General features: G+C 40.6%; 1 protein-coding gene across 3 annotated transcripts in view; it reads right to left on the reverse strand.

Annotated features, from left to right (window-relative positions):
* Window positions 1-26: 26 nt before the first annotated feature.
* The window catches only part of LOC124158402 (casein kinase I-like), a 46869-nt gene continuing 20042 nt past the window's right edge, over window positions 27-26853 (reverse strand). For 2 of the 3 annotated variants that reach the window (XM_046533484.1, XM_046533493.1), the window contains 4 exons: window positions 26509-26657; window positions 20459-20684; window positions 19252-19396; window positions 27-1609 (listed from right to left, as the gene is read on the reverse strand). In XM_046533484.1, the coding sequence (XP_046389440.1) occupies window positions 1504-1609; window positions 19252-19396; window positions 20459-20684; window positions 26509-26657 (626 nt within the window). In that variant the 3' untranslated portion in view covers window positions 27-1503. Of the gene's footprint in view, window positions 1610-19251; window positions 19397-20448; window positions 20685-26508; window positions 26658-26853 lie in introns of those variants that run through there. The other variant, XM_046533497.1, reaches the window with a different exon arrangement.

Here is a 26853-nt window from a genome sequence, read left to right on the forward strand (position 1 = left end):
GGGTAGTAATCATTAAAAACAACAAGTAATATAAAAATTCCCAACTATATTTGTGGGACACATTGTACAAAAAGGGAGTTAATTCATCATCAAGGCTCCCCTCTTTAAACCATCGTGAATTCCCCATTAAGATACCAGCAAGATCCAACGAATAGCACTAAACACTATTACCTTTCACGGTAAATCAAATACCATTTCCTTACTCTCTTACACATTTTCATGATTAGGAAGGGAATAATTGTCACAAGGCTAATAAATCACAGACTGTAATAAAATTATAACATGATAACACACTGGCGACAGAACATATTCAAATCATGATAACTGCCACTTGAATTCAGACTTTATGGCAATAGAATATCTGTTCAAAATCACAGGAGACACCAGTAGTCAGCATTAAGGTGATACAAAGAAGTTAAGATGACTTTTTTCAAATAAACATGTATACAAAATATCATTTAAAAGGCATGATGGAAATAGGCAATCACATCACTTTGACATGGGAAGAATAAACGGGAAACATCAAGTAGAATCTAGTCACCAGTTTCCCCCAAGACATTGAATGAACAAGGAAGGACTCTGTATCAAGTACACACATGGCTTTCAGCAAACACACTTCACATCCACACTAACAATTATGCAAGCCCCACTTACGCTACACTGAAGCCTGGAGAATTCCACACACACACACAGCTGGCTATCATAAGGTGGGCTAAGACAGGACTGAGTCCCAAGCACTTGGTACATACAGGCTCTCAAAAGCCACCACAAGCAAGAATGTGAAAGCACAATTGCAAGACCAAGAATAAAAGTAAGAAAAAGTGTTGCAAAGGCATTTAGTAAACAGTTGTATATACCACACATTTTGCAACGCAAAACCTCATTCTGGAGTCGAGGTTACAAAGGGGAATGAAGAGTAGGTTCAGTAATAACACTATAGCCCACCTAGCCAAAGATATCTAATAACTATGCAGCTTCCTTCATATCATAATGAAGACAAGGATCACCGATATAATTTGTCACTTATGTACACTTTTTTAATCAATTGCATTAAGTTCCAGTTTCATACACTGCCTTAAACACTTACATAGGTGAAGTTATTGTTCGTTCACTACTTAGGACAGACTTTCTCATGCTTAAAAAAGAATTGGGTCTGCAAAAAATCAGAGTATAAAACCACAATATTTGAAAATAACATTTTAAATCCTCCCAACTAATTGTCAATTTTTTAAATCCTCTATCTGTTGGAAGCACACAGATATAGGTGAGATAAGTCACATTCACTTAAAACTTTCCCCTCCTCAGCCAAGATCTTCTATTCCTTGAGTGTTTTCATTTCTGTGACACTAGGGGACCATTTCCCTCATCTCTCAGTTTTCAATTCAAAGTAGCGGGTGCTATGGGAAGGCTGCAAGGGGGAGATTGGAGAAGAGCTCAGAGTGGACGTCGACAGCTGCGCTTCTCTCCAAACGATGGACCTCCCATTGAGCACCCGGCTGCATCTCACTTCTTGGTGTGCCTCATGCTCCCACCTCCATCCTTTGATACACTCCCCCTACGCCCACTTCCACCAACTTGAAAAATTGGAGGTGCCATCTGAATGACAGAACTGAAATGAAACACAACTCCTCAGTAATATATATAATCCTTTTAACAAGTAATAAAATATGATAGAATCCTGAATTAATATTTTTCAGAGGGGATAAACTTGAAAACACCAAATGAGGACCTGCCATTTTTTTCAGGTTTTAGAGTCGGTAATGAATGGAAAGGCTTTCTATGGATCAAAAAAAAATAATTTTAAGTCACCCCAAGAGCGTTGGATAACACTTATCAGGAAACAGCTCAAAAATGAAAATTAAAGCAATCGGTGGATGATATTCTAAGATAAATTTAATATATATTAACATAAAAGCTCCCACTTGAAGTGTTATTATGGATGTTAGTAATTCCATATTTATGCATTTTTCAGTGGTCTCGATGCATTAAAAAAATTATATTTCATAAAAGTAACATGTAGGTGACTATAGCATATTTAAAAATCATTGTCATTGCATCAATAAACACAAGCAAAATGAAGAGCCAGTAGAAGATCACTCATACTGAATACCTACATATTTAGTGGGGGGTTTTCTGGCATTTTGCCAACTTATGTATTCCATTGCCTAGGCCAAATGAGCCATTGACAGGCCTCCTGTGTGCACATTTTGGTTTCTGAGGCCATATTTTCCAAGAATCCTATTTCTAGTATGCATACAAGTCGTTGGTGATTCCACATGATGGTAGCACCAGATTCGTTTTCCTATTACTAAGCCTCATGCAGGTTGAGTGGAGCTGGGGAAGTTGCTTACACAGCCCGCTGATTCAAGTGACTCCCCTTGTTTCTCGGTGGGTTTTAATGAAACATGGTTGGACCTTGAGTAACAATTAGCATAACTTTGTCCATTGTAGAGGTTTAATCTTTAACAGAACTGGAGTTAATCAGAAAAATTGTCATTGCCTCTGGAGTCTGGCATCAGAGTTATAAAGTCAACCACCAAGGAATTCCAGCTGGATATTCGCATTTTTCTGCACTTATCTATTTCACTGTGATAATGCAGTGATTTATTTTGGAGTCATAGTCATCAAAACTCTGTCATTGTCTTTTGACATAAAACAGTAGGAGAAAAATATCATTGAATTAACACCAACAATTGCCATCTGCATGTCGTTACATGGGCTCCAGGATATCTAAATTACAATGTAAAATAATGTTGTTCCACAAAGAAAGAATCTAACCATAATGTCAGGGGAACCACTTCCTCGATTCTTTCACGGATACTCCGTGGACAATGAGGTCAGAATGGATTGTAGAAAGAATCTTCAGGTGAACTGCGTAAAAAATATTGGGGTGCCTCTTGTGAAAAGAGAAACTAATGGACTGGATAAATATTGGGCTAACAATGGACTGCCTGCAGAGAGTAGAGTTGAAAGGCGCATAAGCCATCCATGAAAAAATTTTCCAGATATAAAAAGTGTCTGGTGCTGGGATCAGAAGGGGGAGCGAAACATTACGAGAAGACAAATCACCCAACTTGTATATTGAAGGCCCCAGCGTTAAATCACAGAGTAAATACAATGCTCCCCAGTAGATTCAATGGACTCTTGCTGAAATTTCATGAGAATATTCTTGTTGATGAGCAAAAATTCAAAGATTTGAATAATCATTGTCATGAACCGTAATGAAAAAATGTTAAATCGGGCAAAAAAATCTTGTGAGGGAAAAATTTTAACGATCAAAAACACAATGCAGAAATATAATACGGCAAGCAACAAGGTAACAACCAGAACCAGTAGCCCAGCAAGGTCAACCTGGGTGCAAAGCATGCAGGTGGGCACTGCTAGTCCTGGGTATCAGTGGCGTAACTAGGAATATGCTTAGGGGGGGTCAGGGATGGCAACCCCCTTAGAAAATCCCGGGGTCCGGGAAATTTTTGGAAAATGACATGCCTGGAAATATATTTTACTAGAGATGGGTCGAATAGCAGATTTATAGAACTCGAATATCGAATTCGAATATTAAATCATTGCTCGAATATTCGAATACTAAATGATGAATGCTGGAATGTTTGACTCGGTTGCCTATGCAGCAAGCAACACAAGATTTTGGGGAGTAATTTTGATTTCCTTTAAAGGATTCGAACAGGAATTTAGCTGATTAATGAATATTTTAATTTTATGGAAACAATTGGGCATATAATTAATTCAACTAACATCGCTTTACCCCCACTCCTGCTGCCAAGTGTTAGCTGACAATCTTGAGGCATTTTGCAAAATACAAGCTCTTCTCCACCGGATTTTCTTCAATTATTTTCAGTCCATCTTTGGGAGTTTTCACGAGATAAGAAGATGAATTGGAATTGCTATCAGGGAGAAACCAAATATCCTGAGAAAATATCCCTTCGTCTGGGACTGTAACAATAAAGATTTATAGCACCACTCTTAAATTGTAACTTGATACAGTGGAACCTCGTTAAAGCGAGTACGGGCTATAGCGACACTCCCGCTATAACGAGAGATAGCCGATGCACCGTCAATTGACCCTATAATAAGCGTGTTAAAAAATTCGTTTTTACGACACCCTTTGGCTGTTGGCTCTCGTCATAGCGAGGGTTTCACCTCCGGAAGACTTTCATCAAGACTCCTTAACCTCTGTAAATGCTAGCGATCTGTTAGAAATGAAGTTAATGGAGTGCTCAGTCTCAAATTTATGTGGTAAACAGTCGTTCGATAAATAATTAGTTAATTTTGGTGAAAATATTGTGGCATTAGCATTCGCGATTCCTTAATCTTCTTTTGTTCCTCGGGCGGCAGAAAGCAGTCGGCAGCATACCCGCACGTCCGTGAGTTGCGTGAATAGAAAGCATTTGATGGCAGTCACCATGGCCAAAAAACACCAAACACGTCTAAGCGAGAAAATAAAAATAAAGGAGTAATATGAGAGTGTCGAAATTAATTTATCTTCCTATTCGCTCGGCAAAATTAAAAAAAAACAAAAGTGCCCAAGGAATGCAGACGATGAAGAGTTATAAGGAGCTTTGTTCAGGTGGTTTTGCCCATTCAAATCTGCGTGAACTTCTGAGAAAGGGGCTACGCCCAAGCCTGAAGCGGAGTATTTTAGGGATAGATTGCGAATCGAGAATTTTAAGAGTGCGGAAGGTTGATTATGCTAATGCAAAGCACCAAAGCGTTATCTCCCCTCACAATTGCTGGTGATGCCTGCGGTGTAAACCTGAAGTCGTGGAAGAAAGGACTCCGATCATAAGTATCTTTAGAAGTATTCCCCGCGTCATATAACATAGACGAAACGGAACTTTTTTTTACATACAACTCCCCGACAAAACCCTTGCAGTATGAGGTATTTCTTGCAATGATGCCTCTAAAGGTACGTAGTGCGCCTTAGCGATGATGTAGGATGTACGAAGCAGTGATACTCAGCGTGAATTGTCCGGATGGACGTATTTATTCTCCGTTGCGGATTTACAAGGGTGAACTATTCGCGTCACTGGTCGGAGTCGTACTGGCGCTCTCTTTTGTCACGTGGGTAGCCGAGAATCCCCTGGTGGCCGCTGGAAGAACTCACAGAACAACTAACTCTCGTTTGCAGTGCCGTGGTAAACTCGGTGTATCATTTCAAATACGTCGCGTGCGTAACACTCAAAAAGAAACTTTTTTTCAACAACGGCAATTTTAATCACGTCATTTTTCAAGCTTAGCAAACTTTTTACCGTAGATGATGAAGATATTACATTGTCAGATAGAAAAAGTCTTCCAAGGCGGGAACGTTATACAACCTTCCACCGTTTTCGCCTGTAGAAACAAATGTAATGCGTTATTTCACTTCACTGCCGCTTAACATACAGAAACAATAAACATACACCAATGGAAACATTTGAGGCATTAAATAACCGCGATACTGTTTTATCAGTTAATGATTGAATTTTCAGGGGAAAATACCAAAATAATAGAATGATCACGTAAATTAACTAATTAGGTGCATAGAAAAATGACTTCGTCGGATGTTCATTGGCATAATGATTGACGAAACAATGCTTTCCATGATTTTTATTCAGTGCGGCGCTTATAAATTGTTTGAATAGTTAGTCGTTGTCTGAGTAAGGAAATTTAGTGATGCAAAAAAACATCGCCTTTCGTCGGGATTTATGCTTATGTTTATCGGATAGATGTTTATCTGTCGCCGCACCACTCCTGTTCCTGTAAATCTGTTCGCAACAGGTATATTGACTATTATTTGCTCCACCTCCGGTAAAGTGACAATTTGCTATAGCGAGTGTTTATTAGTGCACCGTGGGGTGTCGTTATATCGAGGTTGCACTGTATATGTTTTCGGAAAAAAATACCGCATCAACTTCCGAGAAGCTCTGCTGCTCACATCGAGTCTCGCCAGAATGCCAAGTCTCCGTCCTATTTTGACATTTATTTCCTCGTGTAAAATGCTTACATAAAGTCAGAAATGCGTCGCGTTTGGTCTTGTTCTTTTTTAAATCACGCGCACATTACTAATATTTCAATCCAACAAAGGTGTAATATTAATTGCCGAAAGTCATTGTTAGACGCCTTTTGGGCTATTAGGTGATTCATGCAGCAGTTGACCTCCATAAACTGGAAACTTAGAAGCAGGTAGGCTGAAAAAGGTCAATGGGTGAGAAATTGGGGGGGGGCGCGAAACACATTTCTTTTGTTCTCGTGTAACTTGATTTTTTTTTCGAAGCTAAGGTCTTCGTAATATGATCCCTGCTTGAGCTGGGACCTTTTTTTTATTTCGGAGAAGAGGAAAGCCTCAGAGGGGGGCTAGTGCTGAATGGAGGGGATAGCGGATCTTGGGAAATGCGCTAATGTAACTATCCCACGGTACTCATGCAGCAGTTGACCTCCAGAAATGGGGAACTTCGAAGCAGGTATGCAGAAAAAGGTCAGTAGGTTAGAAAAGGGGGGCGTGAGACACGTCTTTATTGTTCTCGTGTAACTTGATATTTTTTTCGAAGCTAAGGTCTTCGTAATACAATCCCTGCGCGAGCTAGGACCTTTTCTTTGATTTCGGAGAAGAGGAAAGCGTCAGAGTGGGTGAGGCAAGTACTGAATGGAGGGGGATAGCAGATCGTGGGAAATGCACCAATGTTACTATCCCACGGCACTGAGTTTCTCCCTATGGTAGTTTCATCTCCTGGAAAAGATTCAAACTAAGTGCCTGTCTTCATTAGCCATAAATGACACATGGTAAACACTTCGTCTCATTTATACGAAACCTGCGCGAGCTGGGGCCTTTTGTTTGATTTCGAAGAGGAGGAAAGCGTCGGAGGAGGGGCCGAGGGCTGATGGATGGAGGGGGAAGCGGATTTTGGGAATTGTGCTACGTAGTTACTATCCCACGGCACTGAGGTTTTCCTGGTGAGGGAAACCGGGGATTTTCGGATTTTTTCACCCGGATCAATTTAGGTTCCCCACGTCGAACTCTTTTCACCGCTCTAATCGGCGAATTTGATGTAGTTCGTCAACTTGCCTAAAACGGCGCTGCATGCACAAAAAGACTATGAGTTCTCTACATTTTTCCGAGTCAACTACCAACGACGTGCGTGCAACAGTGTACAACGCGAAATTCAAAGTATTCGAGGCGGTACTTTTCGCATAACTATTCGAGACCTCGAATATCGAATACTTTCTAGTATTCGAGCATTCGCGGATACTATTCGCACATCTCTACATTTTACATAATTTGGCACAAAGAATTTAACTTTAAGTAGATGCTGTTATTAAATATCAAAACTAGAAAATATTTCTTTTTTTAATTTTTTTATTTCTCTGAGGCTTTGGGGGGGGGATCCATCCCCTCCCCACCACAAAGTTACGCCACTGCTGGGTATTAATCTAGGTAAGTATAAAGAGAATATTTGTCATAATAATATGCTTCAATTTGCCGTTCACTATACATTACACAGATTTAACTTCTTCGTTCATTTATTCAATTTGATTCAGTAAATTAAGTGCTAAAAAATTTCAAAAAAATACCTACAATAACAACTAGTTAGTGTTTACATAAACATGGGTAATTATTGAGATTTTATAACATGTTTGGATAAATATGAATATTATCTAGCAACATTTGAATTTATAGGAGCTGCCAAACTTTTTAATGTACAATAATTGTGATTCATCATTATTTGAGGGTATTTTCTAAAACATTAAAATACAAAATTGTCATCAAAAGTCAACAACTCCATTCATGTCCTGTCCATTCCACTCTCCTATCTGCTAACCTTTTCGTAGAGACTCGTTATTTTTCTTTCACATTGTTGAGAACCTGTCTTAAGCCTGAATCACACGATCATTTTTTTTTCATCGCGAAAGTGATCACTATCGCGATTACTGCACAAAATGATCGTCAGCGGCAATTGTTTTTCGCGATCGCGATGAGGATTCCCATCGCTATAGTTCATCACTCGTCCGGTTGCTTTTTCCGTTGCTAAAACCATCCCTTAAATCCCATATCAGCCAATCGGAACGCATGACCGTATGGTGTGATTGCAGCGCAGTGTTTGACAATTGTGGGAATGACATAAATAAACAAACACTCTATATAATTTTGTGATTGATTTTCAAAATTGGAAATGATGCAAAAAGCGACAGCGGGAGTGACCGTGTGATTCAGAAAAATGATCACTAGAGCGATTGCTTTTCGCGGCGGGAAAAGTGATCTCGATAGTGATCACTTTCGCGACGAAAAAAAATGATCGCGAGATTCAGGCTTTATATATACAAATCAAAAATCACTCTTGGCCATTGACCTTGCACCTGGAATCCACTTTTCAACTTTTTACAGTACACAATTCTTCCACTCATAGTCTATGATGCTACTTTCAAAAAGAGGAAGAGCAGATAAGAGCATAAGTGAGGTAAGGCATTGAGGGCGCCCAAGTCGGATTGGAACATAGCACGGTCTTCCTCGCATAGTCTATGGTGCTACTTTCAAAAAAAAGGAAGAGCAGATAAGAGCATGAGTGAGGTTGAGTACATCCAAGTCAGATTGGAACATGGCATGAGACTTGTTTCTCTGGATTCCTGGACTGTACAGAAAAAAATAAAGTTAACTAAGGACCAATCTTCCTCCATTAACAATAGTTGATATCCCTTGATTACTCTGGGAAACTGAGGGAACTAATACGTACAGTAAAACAGAAAATTCCAACATAACAATTTTCTTGGGGGAAGGGTTCAAGATTTTTAGAATATTCCTCAGAATCATTTTCAACCCCCCACATTCATGAAAAACTTCTGCTCTTCTAGAAGTGGTCTGGAATTTGTATCATAATGAGGTCACAAATGTGGCTGTATATGGTATAGAATAGATATACAGTACACTCCCGATTATCCGGGGTAATGATGGGGAGAGATGGCATGAATAATCGGAAAACACGGATAATCCAAACTTTCAGTTAAATGTCTTTTAATGTTCATAATTTACTTAAAACAAATAATATATTATTATTTATGCAGTTATTGTGTTGCTTTAGAGTGCTTCCAGGACTCCTTGAGAGCTTTCTTCGCCAGTTCGCGATCTTTTTTTAGCGACGATAGCGTGGATGTACTCGTATTATTAATGCTTTGTGTATGGCCTGGTTTCGAAAACCACGCATCCGTGGCTGTGTGATAACGGATACAGGAAAAAGGTTTGCACGAATGCTTCAAAACCACTGCTTCACGTCGCAAACTACACTGTCAGGCACTACGCCACGTACTCGCGTCTCGCACAAGTTGCCCGGGTTGAAACTGCTACGGGACTTGTATCCGTGATCAAGGAGCACGGTCGGTGCACTGCGAGGCTTGGAAAACAGAAACACGGTGCTCCCATGAATGCAACTAGAGCGCGATCGCTTCCGTTTCACGAAGGGGATTCTAACGGAAGTGATAAGCCCCGTACGTCCTAGCATTGATGCAGTAATTCTGGTGATTTTGCGTAGGATTTTTAAAAACAAAGATCGCGGAAAAAATTGAGCGAGAGTGAAAATCATGCACGGATAATCCGCAACCCGGATAAACCGCAGCCGGATAAACCGCAGCCGGATAAACCGCAGCCGGATAATCGGGAGTCTACTGTACAATGGTACCTGGATCTATCTTTTTCAGGGGGATGGATGAAAAAAAACGATGAATGCGGGAATGTTTGGCCAAGTTGCCTATGTCCCAGGAAACACTGGATTTTTGCGAATTATGACATTCATTAATGGATCCAAACAAGATTTTAGCTGATTATAGGAATATTATTACTTTATCAAAAAACTTGTAGATTCGATTTATATCTCTTTCAAATATCCTAAAGGAACACGCTGCCTTACTAAAAAATGTTTGCACTCCACTCGGCAATTTCACTGCTAAGTGGAACCTCGTAAAAGCAAGTATGGGCTATTGCGAGACCCCCACCATTACAAGAGATAGCCGAGGCACCGTCAATGGACCCTATAATAAGCATGTAAAAAAATTTGTTTTTACCAGACCCTTTTGGTGTTGGCACTCGCCATAGCGAGTTTCCATCGCCGGAAAACCTTCACCTAGAGTACCCAATCTCTCTAATTTCTTGCGATCTGTTAGAAATGAAGTTAACATGGAGTGCTCAGTCTCAAATTCATGTAGTTAACTGTCATTCGATTAGTAAGTAGTTCATTTTGGTGAATATATTGTGGCATTTACATTCGCGAATGCTTGATCTTCTTTTGTTCCTCGGACGGCAGAGTGCAGTCGTCAGCATACCCACACATCCGTGAGTTGCGTGAAAAGAAAGCATTTGATGGCAGTCACCATGGCCAAAAAACACCAAACATGTCAAAGCAAGAAAAAAATAAGAGTAATATGAGAGTGGCGTAGTTAATTTATCTTCCTATTCGCTCTTCGCAATTAAAAAAAGCAAAAGCGCCCACGGAATGCAGACAATGAAGATTTAGAAGGAGCTTTGTTCGGGTGGTTTTGCCCACTTCAATCAGCGGGAACTTCTGAGAAAGGGGCTATGCCTAAGCCTAAAGCGGAGTATTTTAGGGTTAGATTGCGAATCGAGAACTTAAAGAGTTCAGAAGGTAGAATATACTAATTCAAAATACCAAAGTGTCATCTCCCGTCATAATTGCGGGTGATGCCTGCAGTATTAACCCGAAGTCGTGGAAGTAAGGACTCCGATGCTAAGTACCGTATAAGCTTGTGTAAGAGGCGCACTCCTATTTTGAGGATCGAAGCTATAAAGAAAAAAAATTTTACGACATTTTTTTTATCCTATCGTGCGGTGTTGTAGACGTATGCCTGGAATTTCGACAGTTATCGAAATGTCCTCTTTCAGTACTATTTGAAAGAGGAAATTTTGATAACTGCGGCGGCATAAGAGGGAGTAGAAAGAGTTCCGATCCTCTCTTTGCATACCCCATCGCTCTACGTTGCTTGTCCTACTCACGAACAATTTTGTTTAAAAGCTCTCGCAGGAGTATTGCAATAGCATTGCAGCCGTGGAAAATTTTAAGACAAAACACGACAGGCAAATGGCATGAGCTTTCCCAAGAGATTGAACAACAATCGGGGCAATCTCAGCGCCGTAGGATAATAACCACGTCGTAGATTTAAGGCCCCTTGCACACGCACCGATTTTGGACAGCCAGTAAAATATCGGCCGTCCACATTCCATAGTGAACAATGGGAGAGCATTGGAGCTTGCACACTTACCGACCACACGCCGGCACCGGCAAAATGCCGGTTAGCTGCCGGCTATTGTCACTGTGGATCGCCGACGCCGGCTCAAAAACTTAGCAACGTATCGTTTGACCGGTAAAAATCCGGCGTGTGTGCAAGCATCGCTTCGCCGGTAAAATATCGGCCAATATTTTACCGGCCGTCCAAAATCGGTGTGTGTGCAAGGGCCCTAACGGAACTACACTTGGCTCTCCATCAGCTAATGCCTCTGCCGTTTTTTTCCTTTCCGAGACTCCACAGGAAAATATCAAGTTACAGGGGAACAATGGAAACGTGTTTCATCCCCACCCCATTCCACCAACTGACCTTTTTCAGTCTACCATGTTCAATTACCCGAGTTTCTGGAGGTCAAATGCTACGTGAGTCACCTTCTGAGCTCGAAGATATCTCAATATCTTTCAGCAATTGTATGACACGCACGAGACTCTAAAAAGAATTAGACCTAACGCGACGTATATCTTACAGCATTTAAGTTTTTTGAGCTCTAATTGATTGACACAAAGATTTATAGCTAAAACAAGGCTACTAATATTCAACATAGTCCAAACAGCACAATTTCGGAAGAAACAAGCGTAGCATAAGCGCATTCAAACAAGACGAAACGGACTGGAAACTCAGGCAACGCAAACTGCGTATATCAAATTGCTGCGCCTTCGCCCCTTCGCTTTAAAGGCAACGACGTCACATGCAAGATCGTACGTGTTCTTCCCTTGCTCCTTCGCTCGTAGCTTTAAATACGGAGGGGAGGGAGCCCTCTTCCCCTCGACCTCTCCTTCAGCACTCTTCACTTATAAGCATTTCCGATTTCTTCTATCCACCATTAAGTCCAACAATGAGCACACTCGTTCGAATTTTTTCAACCGCAGGTTTTGACACCAATATCACTATATGCAGTATAAATGCCGCAGGATGCCCACTCGTGGCAATAAATTTAGCGCGCGCTTCGGAGCGAATCACCCCGCGCGATCTTTTCAATGTTCACCTCTGGGGTACCGACGTGACGGCGCGATGCTTGCAAGAAATTCAAACAGGAGCATTTTAAAAATACAATAAAACCTCACCTTAACGAACTCCCGCTAAACGAAGAACTCCGTTCAACGAACAAATGCTATTGGTCCGGCCAATTGCCTATGTAAACACATTAGTGAAAAACCCCGATGAACGAACTCCTCTTTTACGAAAACTCCCGATCAACGAAATGAAATTTCGGCGCGATCGAGTGAAATTCACCTCCCAATAACCAATTTTTCCGGTTAAATTTTTATTTTCATATGAATAATTTAATATTCGTAGCGTTGGAGGGCAAATCAGAAACTTCCACTGAATAAGCCAATCAGAATCGTCATTATTTACCGTAACCATAGCCTTCCGTCGTGTGTTTCCGCCGACCCCAACTTGCGGCTCGCGGCGAATTGCAAAAAATGTTAATGCTGACTTTCGTAAATAACTCTATATCCCAATATTTACACGCTCAAAGATATGATATCTAGAGCTATGTACTTCGATCGCATTCTTTTGACGGTTGTTTAAGATACTTTACAGAATTACAACGCGTAAATTCCGAGAAGCATTTTTTTTCACTTGCCGCCATCTTGGATAACTTCTTTAAAATTTAACTAAATTACGGAAGATACAACGTGCGCGCTAGAAGATGAAAGCCAAAATTTGCATCTCTTAATTATCTTTAATATATGACTCAGTAGTTACTCTTGTTTCATTCACATTCTTTATTTCAACATCATCTAAAAAATAGGAGAAACTTTTGCATTTGCCGCAATCTTGGATAAAAAATATTCGCACTTAAGACACGAAAGCCAACATTTCCCATTGATCTAGACGTTACTTAAATTGAGTGCTTTATACTATAGGTCAGTCTCTGTCTGTCGGCGATTGTAGCGATGTCCTAACGTGATGTGAAGCGGTGTTGATTTTCTCCTGAGAAAAAGGTTTGCGACGGCCGTCAATTGTTGCATGTAGAAGACGACATAGTCTAAACATGCCATGTTTAGACTGAGCCAATGGTGATGCCTCACCCCTGTGGTAGCACAAAAATCTATGAATGACAGCGGGATTAATTCAGCGGTGGTTGGCGGGAGTTGATGCACTCATGGGGAAAGTAGATTTCTTCCTTGATCGCTGCACGGGCCCAAACATAGGACTAACAATAAAAAATGTGCGTGTTATTTTCTTCCCCCAACTGCAATAGCTAAGTTGCGACCTCTCGACCGAGGGGTCATTTCTGCGGCAAAGCGGCATTACCGTCGGATTTTAGTGGAGTTTTTGGTTTATCGAATGGATGTAAGGGATCGGCGAAATTGAAGAGGACCATTATGCAGGTAATGCAAGGGCTTTGCAAAACTTGGAAGCGTGTCGCACCTGTCACCATATTTAGTTATTTTGCAAAAACCGGGTTTGCAGTCAACAGCATCATTATCGTGACTTATTTTACTTCTAGAACTCCTGCATGAGGCCTTCCAAGCTGTTTTCTTATCGGGAGTTGTCAATCCGGTTTGCAGTCAACTGCGACCACGCGATGGAGAGTAATGACGAAATCCGTGAATCCTGGCAGGGTCTCTCAAAAGTCATGAATATTGAAGGGTCGTTTGATGAGTTCACTAGAATAGACTCAAATTTCGTAATCCGCGAAGCCAGCGAACTGAGGGTTGCAGAATATAATTTCTCGAAAACTCATTTTTCAAAATCGTGACGTATTTTACTTCGAGAACTCCTGCATAGGGCCTTTCAAGATGTTTTCTTATCGGCAGTTGTCTATCCGGAATGCGATGGAAATGATGCTAGTACAATTAATTATTTACGAAGCCCACGACCGCAAATATTGCTATGGAGTATTCTGGATTCGACTATTATAAAGAAATGCTGCCACCCACTGAGCTTTAATGGGTCGACGAAAGTCGCACTCGCGCCGTTATGGTAGAGCAATCTTAATTTCATGATGAAGCTATAATTGGCACTGTTACTTTAACTTTATATTAGTAATGGTCAAATCTATTGAATTCTTAATTTTCAGTGTAAACTTCGCGAATACATGTACTCTATTTCAAATATTGAGAATAAAGGGATGGCCTCGCACTCACCGCTACGTTGCATACATTTTTGAAAACCGATGAAAAAGCACGCGAAGTGATTGAATAATACGAACTGAGGCTTCCTAAATGTGGTCTATTGCCCGCGATTTGCATTGCAGCTGAAGAAATAAGCACTGTTTTGAAGTATGCGAAGGTAGAATGAAGATAACGCATGCAGACTTGCTTCAATTTCCGAGCCCCTAGAATGTTGCAACGTGCGCATCACCTCCGGGGAACGAACTCCCGATCAACGAAACGGCAAAATTTGGGTCCCTTGAGTTTTGTTTAAGAGAGGTTTTACTGTATGTCACTAAGGGAGAAACTCCCCTGCCTGCCGCTTGATTTTGACAAAGGGTTTCAGATGACTGACTCACGCTGAAAACCAAGGCCACTCAGTTCCCCTTGAACTTGCAACCGGTGAAGGGAAGGGGGGGAAGATAAGAAGTTTGGGTAAGAGGCGCACCCCCATTTTCGGCTGCAATATCTGGGAAAAAAGGTGCGCCTCTTACACGTGCTTATACGGTATCTTAAGAAACATTCCCCGGGAGTATCATATAACATAGATGAAACGGAACTCTTTTACAACCTACTCCCCGACAAAACCCTTGCAGTACGAGGTATTTCTTGCAATGACGCTTCTGGAGGTAGGTATTGCGCCTTGACTATGGTGTAGGATGCATGATACAATAATACTCAGCGCGAATTGTCCGGATGGATGTATTTATTCTCTGTTGCGGTTACAAGTAATAGGATCACAATGTACTACCGTATAAGCGCGTGTAAGAGGCGCACCTTTTTTCCCAGACATTGCAGCCGAAAATGGGGGTGCGCCTCTTACACAAACTTCTTATCTTCCCCCCTTCCCTTCACCGGTCGCAATTCCAAGGGGAACTGAGTGGCCTTGGTTTTCAGCGTGAGTCAGTCATCTGAAACCCTGGGTCAAAATCAAGCGGCAGGGAGGGGAGTTTCTCCCTTTGTGACGTATTTTAAAATGCTCCTGTTTGAATTTCTTGCAAGCATCGCGCCGTCACGTCGGTACCCCAGAAGTGAACATTGAAAATATCGCGCGGGGTGATTCGCTCCGGAGCGCGCGCTAAATTCACTGCCACGAGTGGGCATCCCGCGGCATTTATACTGCATACAGTAATCGCTTATCAAACGTATAGAAACGCGTAGTTTTGAAGGATTACCTGATTAATAGTCAACATTGTCTTACCGAGCAATTTCCATTACGCTGAGCACCCGATTTTTCAAAAATCGTCTTCAGACGCTAATATTAGGATTTTTGCAACTGAAAATTATATTGGTGTCAAAACCTGCGGTTAAAAAATTCGAACGAGTGTGTTCATTGTTGGACTAAATGGTGGATAGAAGAAATCGGAAATGCTTATTAGTGAAGAGCGCTGAAGGAGAGGTCGAGGGGAAGGAGCGCGCTTCCTCCCCTCCGTATTTCAAGCTACGAGGCTATGAGCGAAGGAGCAAGGGAAGAACACATCTGATCTTGCATGTGACGTCGTTGCCTTTAAAGCGAAGTGGCGAAGGCGCACAAATGTGATATACGCAGTTTGCTTTGCATGAAGTTTCCAGTCCGTCTCGTCTTGTTTGAATGCGCTTATGCTACGCTTGTTTCTTCCGAAATTGTGCTGTTTGGACTATGTTGAATATTAGTAGCCTTGTTTTAGCTATAAATCTTTGTGTCAATCAATTGGAGCTCAAAAAACTTAAATGCTGTCAGATATACATCGCGTTAGGTCTAATTCTTTTTAGAACCTCGTGCGTGTCATACAATTGCTGAAAGATTTCGAGATATCTTCGAGCTCAGAAAGTGACTCACTTAGCATTTGACCTCCAGAAACTCGGAGAATTGAACCTGGTAGACCGAAAAAGGTCAGTTGGTGAGATGGGGTAGGGATGAAACACGTTTCCATTGTCCCCCTTTAACTTGATATTTTCCTATTTTCCTGTGGGGTCTCGGAAAGGAAAAAAACGGCAGAGGCATTGGCTGATGGAGGGCCGAGTGTAGTTCCGTTAGGCCCCTTGCACACACACCGATTTTGGACGGCTGGTAAAATATCGGCCGACATTTTACCGGCGAAGCGATGCTTGCACACACGCCGGATTTTTACCGATCAAACGATAAGTTGCTATCTATGTTTTTGAGCCGGCACCGGCGATCCACAGTGACAATGGCCGGCAGATAATCGGCATTTTGCCGGTGCCGGCGCGTGGTCGGTACGTGTGCAAGCTCCAATGCTCTCCGATTGTTCGCTAATGGAATGTGGACGGCCGATATTTTACCGGCCGTCAAAAATCGGTGTGTGTGCAAGGGACCTTAAATCTACGACGTGGTTATTATCCTACGGCGCTGAGATTGCCCCGATTGTTGTCCAATCTCTTGGAAGGTTCATGCTATGTGCCTGTCGTGTCTTTGCCTTAAAATTTTCCACGGCTGCAATTCTATTGCAATACTCCTGCGGGAGCATGCAAACAAAATTGTTCGTGAGTAGGACAAGCATCGTAGGCAACAGCGTATGCGAAGAGAGGATCGGAACTCTTTCTACTCCCTCTTATGCCGCTATTACCGCCGCAGTTATCAAAATTTCCTCTTTCGAATAGTACTGAAAGAGGAAATTTCGATAACTGTCGAAATTCCGGGCATATGCCTGCCACACCGCACGTTAGGATAAAAATTGTCGCAAAATTTTTTTCTTTATAATTTCGATGGTCAAAATAGGGGTGCGCCTCTTACACGTGTGCGCCTCTTACACAAGCTTATATGGTATTCACAAGGGTGAACTATTCACTTCAGTGGTCGGAGATGCTCTCTTCCACCACCCATGTGGCCACTGGAAGAACTCACACAACAACTGACTCTCATTTAGCGCCATGTCGGATGCATTTGGCGCTGCCACAGATGGCATATGTGAAGAGCTGATGCTGTGCTTTTAGTTTATTTAATTAAAAAAATTCTGCATTCTCTTTTTCATGTTTCTCAGTCATTATTGAGAATGTTAAATCAATAAATTCTTACTAGTAAGTTTTTTTGGCCTTAGGGTCCATCAGATGCTCATGCCTTTCTGTTTCTTTGTCGCAAATTTTGAGAAATGTGAGTTATATTCGTCGCAGTTTTTTGCATCTTGCTTTTTTTTACTTAAGTGACATCAGCATTATATCTGTGTTATATTTTTTCGTGAAATAATATCACATTAATATATTTTCTTATATTACCAATTTTAATTCAAATCGTTTTTATTGCAGTGCTGTGGTAAACTCAGTGTATTATTTCAAATACGTCATGAGCGTAACACTCAAAAAGGAACTTTTTTAACAACATTAATTTAAATCACATCATTTTGCATGCTTAGCAAACTTTTTACCGTAGATAATGAAGATATTACATTATATAATAGAAAAAGTCTTCCGAGGCAGGATCGTTATACCACCTCCTTACAGCTTAGGAACAGCTTATCTGTTGGCATTCTTCCGTGAATTCAGCACCAGAAACTTTGACTCACAAGCCGCGTGATTTGTCTCCAAGGAATAATTTATTTTCCCATTTCTGATAACAACACCGGACACATTTTTTACTTTGATATAATGGTTATAAGCCATTCCTGAGCCGAGAGGAACTGCCTAACCTTTCGCGTTTTGAATTTGATTTTGATGATTACGTGACGACTGACGACGCGAGTTATTTTCCAAGGGCATTCACACTAACTCTCGTTCTGTTCAAAAATAAATGCTTGCCACTAGGCAGAGTTAAGCTAATAGCTATTCAAGGTCCAACTATGTTTCATTTAAACCCACTGAGGTACAAGTTGGGTCAGTTTTGATCCGCGTGCCATGTAAGCAAGTTTCTCCCGGCTCAATTCGTTCTGCAGATGTGAGATTAGCCTATGGAATGAGACCACCCATGCTGTTTTTACCATCGAGTTGAATCACCATCGATTTATTTCCATACTGCAAGTATGATTATCTTTTTTGGATGACCTTGGAAGCCAAAATTTTGGTACGTGAGGATTTTTAACCGCTCATTAGGGCATTATTTCTCTGGGACAGCAGAAAACATAACCTTGGAAAAATTCTAGAAAATCTTTTGTAAGAGATAGATATTCTGTAGTTCATAATTCCACATAAAAGATCATCCATCATAGTTAAAATTAATATCTAATAAACAGCATCACTCATTATTAAAACTTATTATTCTTTAATGACATATCTATGAAATGAGCACATACTACTCCCACTCCTGTGACTAAAATCGGCGCACATACCGCAATCTTCCCATAGAGCAGTTCCCTGACAAGTCGTATTAGTGAGGTATTTTATCTCATTGGACTGGAAAAATACATTTCGTAACCAAGGTCGTTGTATAAGTGAAAAGTTTCATAACTGAGGTTGGAAATACATGGGTTCGTAAGGGGTTATTCACCGGACCCAAAAAAATTGGTGTACAAGCGAGGTCATCATATAACTGAGGGTCGTATAACCTAGGTTCTACTCTACCTACTTATCTCCGCAAGTGCCGCATGTCATGTAAATTTATCTGAAAAATTCCGTATAAATTTCTAGTTTTAAAAGTGGACATTTTTACAACTGTCGAAAGCCCAGGCATACACCTGCAGCAACGTATGATATGATTTTTAAAAATGCCGCAATTTTTTTTTCCCCTAAGCTCTGATGCTCAAAATAAGGGTTTACACTGGTTTATACGGCAATTTCTAACTCATATTCAATCGAATCCAAGGAGTTAAAGTTTAGAAATCAAAGTAAATAAATTATTAATTAGCTATAATCATGTTATCACATTAATAAAATAAGCCTCAAAAATTTAGGAGGGGGCAATAATCGTAAAAATAAGGTTATGTATATCTTTACTTACTTTGATTGCTTTGAGGAATCAGCAGTTGCAAGGCCACTAGCCAGGTTAGATGTTGAAGCATTACCATCCCCAACCCCTGCACCAGCTACACCTCGGCGTCTCATGCTCAGAAAACTCCAATCAGGGTCTCGATCTTGAAAAGGTGCTAGAAGGTAAATTAATGGTAATTAGAGATGTAGACACACAACAGATATTAGATTCCAATGTGTTTAGGGTAATGCTACTAATTGCATCAAAGACTGATTTGATATCACAACTAATGATTAGTTGTGCACAACGAGAAAAAATATTGAAATATCAAAGTGAACCACATTTTGACTCCAAGATGATAAGAAGATGAAGACTAAAGTAAGGTGAGTTGTTCCATAAAAAAGGCTACATATCATCAACATTGATCCCCAATTCTACCTTCAAATGATTTCTAAGAGAAGAAGAATGAAATGACTACTACTAACTTGGTACTTGCAGAATAAAAGATGTTTGGAAGGAAAATATGGGGAAGTGGCAATAGTGATTAGAAAATAAAATCATAACCTTTGTGGATTCAGTTCAAAATAATTAGGATCGTTACTGACTACTGATAAGTTACCAGCCACTCCTCACTGGGTGACACATTTATTATTACAGTAACTTCTCTACATTCTGCAGGGTCAGAAAATCATCACAATGGGATCAAACTCCACAATTTTGCTTGTATTTAATAAATTGTGGAACAGAAGAGAAAGCCTGCGTAAAAGAGTCACCATTGTCACAGGCAAATACAAGAGTTTGTTTCTGGGATTATTATTGAGAGTGATTTTTTATTGAAACAAAAATAAAGTCTGTTTTACGAGAGCTGCAGTTTATCATAAATAAAAGTAACAGAAGCAGGCGAAATATAGTGGAATGACATCCTGTGGTATTAAAAGAAGAGAGAGATGGCACTTTTTTACCATAAATTCACCACTTGAGAGTCATTTTTTAGTATCATTACTTTAAAACTTCATTATGCTCACCCCAGCAACAGAGGTTAACTAGTTGGTCTCGACGTGGATGAAATATTAGCACCTCCATCAGGAACACCACAAACATATCAAAAACGTCTGTACCACTTCGCTCACTTCCCCATAAAAGCAAAAACTACTGTAGGATAACTACCATCTACGTCTAATAAAGGCTCAGAAAGAAAGCATCTGAGGGCATATGGGTTCTACTCGCCACAAAGTACCACTTGAACTTGGGACAACAAGCCCTCCGCCTCCTCCAACCACTTCAGGGGGCTGCGCCAATCCACGATGCATGTTCTTGCGCTCCCTGAGTTGCTGCTGTTGCTGCGGTTGCTGCTGCTGGGGCTGCTGTGGTTGAGGTGGTGCCTGTTGAATGGCTTGCTGCTGCTGCTGTTGTTGTTGCTGCTGCTGGGATTGTTCTTCTGGGTTACCATGCTTGGACCCTCCCTGCACACACAAGAAAAAACTATAAATGCATGGAAAACAGAGAAACTAAAATGTATATCTCGTGTACAATGAAAACCAGACCAAGTTAAATTATTGAATAACTGATACAAAAAACCTCACACTAAAGGAAGAAAACAAAATATTAAACCTCCAGTTTGGAAAGTTTGGATATAGCTACATAAAATGGGATTTGCAACTTTCCAAGGACATAATGAAAGTGATTTTATTCAATAAGAACTTTAACATTGATTTTTAGATTTCGTCAATGGTAGAGCGACATCAGGTGTATCCTGGACAGCTACACCTTAAAGCCTTAAAGCACAAGTTTAAAGAAATTAAAGTTTAAGCAAAATTGTGCTGAAACTTTGATTACTACCGTTTAAGCGTGTGTAAGAGGTGCACCCCTATTTTGAGGATCGAAGCTATAAAGAAAAAAAATTTTGCGGCATTTTTTTAATATCATCCCGTGGCGTTGCAGACGTACGCCTGGAATTTCGACAGTTATCAAAATTTCCTCTTTCAATACTAATTGAAAGAGAAAATTCTGATAACTGAGGCGGTAGTAGCGGCATAAGAGGGAGTAGAAAGAGTTCCGATCCTCTCTTCGCATACGCTGTTGCCTACGATGCTTGTCCTACTCACGAACAATTTGTTTGCATGCTCCCGCAGGAGTATTGCAATAGAATTGCAGCCGTGGAAAATTTTAAGGCAAAACACGACAGGCACATAGCATGAACCTTCCCAAGAGCTTGGACAACAATCGGGGCAATCTCAGCGCCGTAGGATAATAACCACGTCGTAGATTTAACGGAACCACACTCGACCCTCCATCAGCCAATGCCTCTGCCGTTTTTTTTTTCCTTTCCGAGACCCCACAGGAAAATAGGAAAACATCAAGTTACAGGGGAACAATGGAAACGTGTTTCATCCCTACCCCGTCTCACCAACTGACCTTGATCGATCTCCCAGTTTATGGAGGCCAAATGCTAGGTGAGTCATCTACTGAGCCCGAAGGTATCTCGATAGCTTTCAATAATTGTATGACACGCACGAGGTTCAAAAAAAGAAAGAGATCTAACGCGACGCATATCTGACAGAATTTAAGTTTTTCAAGCTCTAATTGTTTCACACAAAGATTTATAGTTACAACAAGACTACTAATATTCAAAATAGTCCAAACAGCACAATTTCAGAAGAAATAAGCGTAGCATAAGCGCATTCAAACAAGACGCAACGGACTGGAAACTTCAAGCAACGCAAACTGCATATATATCACATCGCTGCGCCTTTGCTTTGAAGGCAACGACTTCACATACAAGATCGGACGTGTTCGTCCATTGCTCCTTCGCTCGTAGCCCCGTTGATTCGAAGATAGATCGCGATCCTTCCCCTCGACCCCTCCTTCTGCGCTCTTCACTTATAAGCATTTCTGATTTCTTCTATCCACAATTTAGTCCAACAATGAACACACTCCCTCGAATTTTTTAAAGTGCAGGTTTTGACACCAATATAATTTTCAGTTGCAATAATCCTCATATTAGAGTCTGAAGATGACTTTTGAAAAATCAGGTCCTCAGCGTAATGGAAATTGCTCGTCAAGACAGATGTTGACTATTAACCAGGTATGTCCTTCAAAACTACGCGTTTCTCAACGTTTGATAAGCGATTACTATATGCAATATACAGTAAACTCTTGATTTTACGAAGCAGGATTTTACGAAGTTTTCGATTATACGAAGTGATATTGCGGTCCCGGTGAAAAGCCTATGCTAAATACATGGCGCTATTCGATTATACGAAGTTTCGATTATACGAAATTTTTTGAATTTACGAACCTCGGCTCGGTCCCTAGGAGCAAATGGCATTCGTTTATACGAACTACGGCGAAAATTTTGTCAACAAAACTAGTTACGCCGGCGTAAGTAGCTACAAAATCAGCGCTTCCAACTGTGGTCCATCAAAAGTGCGAAATCGTAAATGATAATGCAACTTTGGAGAGAAATGGGTCGCCAAAAACCTCACTGTGGGAATATAGGGGGAGTAGGAGTTAAGTTAAAATATCGCGGCTGACATTATGCCCCTATTTACGTGCCTGTTCGTAAACATAGCATCGACAATAATTCGTAGTTTAACATGTCAGGAAGGTCGCGCGGAGTATTTCGTACACCCCTAATTAACCCTTTGCACTGCTGTGAACGTACTTCGAAGACTACTTGACTACTTTTCGCCGAAGCACTTCGAAGGGTGCCTAATCCGGGACCCTTTCCTCGACGAGCTCACCCTCGCTGGCCCCTGAAACTGGGCTATTTTTTAATGCATTACCTGACGCAACCCTGGGTTTCAAAGGAAAAAGGTGCCATGGGGGGGAAAAGAGTAAAGTGCGTGTTACTGTGGGGCTGTGCGTCAACCAAACGGGCACGGACAAAATAAGCCCGTTGTCATTGGGAAATTTGAAAGGCCACGGTGCTTAAAACATGTAAAATTGGAAGCCCTCCCCGTTTTTTACCATGCAAATAAAAACAGCTGGATGACCCGAGAAATTTTCCAGCAAACGGTTATACGTCTACAGAGAAAAATTGCTGGAGAGAACAGCAAAATTGTTTTAATAATGGATAATGCCACCGTTCATAAATACGTGGAAGATCTAAAATTGGCTAATGTTCGAGTCCTCTTTTTACCCCCGAACTCGACTAGCAAGTCCCAGCCCTTGGACCTAGGCATTATCCAGAATTTTAAAGTCCTATGCCGGAAGAAGCTTGAGCGGTATTACTTGCGATGAATCGTTATGTATACATTCATCTATTTTGCTCATGTGCGTTTGGATATCGATTTAGATATTTTTATTCATGATTATCATTCTTTCAAATCTATTTGCTACTTTTATAAATGGGAACAGAAATTAATAACATCCCGAAATGGACGTTGATACATGCAATCCGCGCCATAATATCTTTTCGTGTATATATTGGCCTTTGTGAATGAGCAACTTAAATATCTTAAGTACTGGGCTCTATTTACCGCCAATTTATATTTTAGGCTTCTCGTAATGAAGACGCACTTCCTAGTCTAACCATGAACTTTCTTCTCACGCGCTTCCCCGTTCTCCCATGCTGGGGTTCTGTCTTTCCAAAGCCGTCCCTTCCCTCCTGCCGCCTTTGACTGATCTTGCTGACACCCACCTTACGCATCCCAAACCCCTCCTTCCCCAGCATTTCCCATTCACTCCCTCCCTAAGGAGACTGAGCTTGTGTGCGTCGCAAAAAAATACGGCCCCCAAAAGTAGACTGAGGCAGAGCTGAAGGCCATTTCCCCACCCTTCTTTGTCCTGCCCCCTTCACCAGTCCTTGTGCTGACCACACTTCTTCCCTCAGGCAATCCCCATCCCACTCTTATTCACCCCACCCACTGGGAACGTTCCCCGATTGTGGAGTAGGGCATGGTTCATCTTTACCTGCAACGGGGGGAAGTTATTAACCGGAGAGAGGCGGAAGAAGTATCTTCCACTATCGGGAAAATGGTGCCGCGCTTATAATTGTCTCTCTTCTTCTCAGCTGACTTTTCAATTGAAATTAATTTCTTTGCTCTTTCCACACTATATTTATTTACGATTATGGCGCGACTATTTTTTTGTGCTAAAACTAAGAAAATCTTTTCTCTATGTCAATGATCCTTTGCCTAACTTTCAATACGGCGGAGAAAGGAACACGAAAACTAAATGAGGTGACGGTACAGGTTTTTGCGTGTCATTTTTTGGGAATTCACGCTAGCGAACCAATACTTAACCACGTTGAGAAATGATAAAACGTCTCTTGTAGGAAAACAATCAATGTGGATAATAACGTTTCTATCTATATTTCTCCGATACTGTAAGATGTTTCTCCTGTCGTTTTCCGGTTGGAACCTTGCTCCTGTCGGCATAAAAGGAGAGAAACATACTATAGGAACAGGTCACCTCACACCCGGTATGAAGAATACAGTCCTGATGAAGAATTATGTCTTAGTCGGACGGAGAACTCAAACAGAATTTACTTCAAATATTCGCCAGAAGATAATGACATCGTACGTTATTTATGATCGTAATTGAATCTCAGTGAAAATAGAGCACATTCTGCTGAAAATACGAAGTAACTCGAAATATTAACTTACGAAGGTTATTTTGGAAACGGGCTAAGACCCTTGTTTTTCTTTTTTTCTCGTCACTGAGCGATAGAGGGCGACATAAATGGCGGTTAGGCCGGCTGCCGCTAAAATTCCGTGGGTGTCAGAAACAAATATCTATCTTTTGCATACTTAATAGTAGCTATTGGCTCCTAACCACAAATTTATAATTGTTAATTCTTATAATAAACATTGCAATTCATTATTTGATTACGTTTTCTAAACTGGTCGGGAATTTCTTTAGCGATCGTTGATGTTGAAGTATGAACAAGAAATGGGAATTTTATGGTGGTATAATTATTTAACGATTTTTCACATCATAAATCGATACCAAAAAGCCTTTTCTATGAATTATACCGAGAATAACCACCGAAAACATTTAAATAAGACCACTAAAGACAAAAAACGGCGGAAGAAACAAAAGCGAACATTTTTTTCGTGACTTATGAAAAAGGTTTGAATTTACGAAACTCGATTTTACGAAGTGCCAATTTTCTGGTCCCACTGACTTCGTAAAATCAAGAGTTTACTGTAAATGCCGTGGGATGCCCACTCGTAGCAGTAAATTTAGCGCGCCCTCCAGAGCGAAAAACCCCTCGCAATCTTTTCCATGTTCACCTCTGGGGTACCGACGTAACGGCGCGATGATTACAAGAAATGCCAACAGGAGCATTTTAAAAATACGTCACTAAGGGAGAAACTCCCCTCCCTGCCGCTTGTTTTTGACCCAGGGTTTCAGATTACTGACTCAAGCTGAAAACCAAGGCCACTCAGTTCCCCTTGGACTGGCCACCGGTGAAGGGGAGAGGGGAAGATAAGAAGTTTATGTAAGAGGCGCACCCTCATTATCGGCTGCACTTTCTGGGAAAAAAGGTGCGCCTCTTACACACGCTTATACGGTATATTATTCAGTACATCTTTAATTAAGGTTCTCTTTTATAGCACAGTTTAAAAAATGGCAATGGTGCTTCAAGACATTCATGATGTCAAAATTCTTACAACTCAGTTTTCCCATTATTAATTCTCAGGCATGACTTTATTCTTTTGTTTCATCAAAAATTTCTGCTATCGAAGTACTTTTAGAACCACTGCGACACAATTGTGAACTTTATACTGAAAGTTGTGTATTAGGTTATTTCTTTTTTAGTACTCATCTTAATCCCTAGATCCACTGTATTTCCCAGCAAGTGCCCCTGCTGTAGACAACAGAAATTAATGCAGTTTTAGTTTTAGGTTTCGTTTTGTTATTCTTCTGAAACCTTTGAGAATTTAATGTAAAATCAAATAAGCTAAAATATACTAGAGATATTTTTAACATAGGTTTTTCATTGTGAAGCTATCAGGGGCAAACTATGGTATCATAATTTAGATCAAACAACCCACATTCAAGAATTTTTCAACCCATTGGAACTCTTTTCAGCAGAAGTTTGGAGGGGAAAAAAATCTCCTCATAGATTCGTGCAAAGACAATATTTTTGTTCATTCCTTACTCCAATCATAATGGCAGTTATAAGGTTAGTTGAAGAGTTCACTGAAAGGAAAGTGATCTAAGCAAGAGGAAAATCCAGAATGCCTCTCATTATGTGAGTACCGGAATTATCAATCTTCTGCATAGTACCATGGGTGTCTACCACATAAAAAGTGATTGCTTATAATATATACTCACAAATTTAAGCATGTTCCAATCAAATACATAGTCATATGTGAAGCCTTGTCGATGAAAGAGAGTCCGGAACATTTGACGAAGGAAGGAATAGTCTGGCCTTTCTTCAAATTTGAGAGACCGGCAGTGATCCAAAAACACACTAAATTCGCCTGTAAAAAGAATTTAAAAGAAATAAATAATAATAAAAATACAGAAAAATAAGGATCTATGGTAGCAAAAGGTTAAACAAAAATAATTTTAGAATAACTACAAGTTTCAATGCTCTTGATAGCTCACTGATAAAAATTAACTCCAAATCTTTACTGGGTTTAAATATCCTCATTAATTTCTAAACATTAATCTTTA

This window comes from Ischnura elegans, chromosome 1 (genome assembly GCF_921293095.1).
Source record: "Ischnura elegans chromosome 1, ioIscEleg1.1, whole genome shotgun sequence".
Classification (NCBI taxonomy): domain Eukaryota; kingdom Metazoa; phylum Arthropoda; class Insecta; order Odonata; family Coenagrionidae; genus Ischnura; species Ischnura elegans.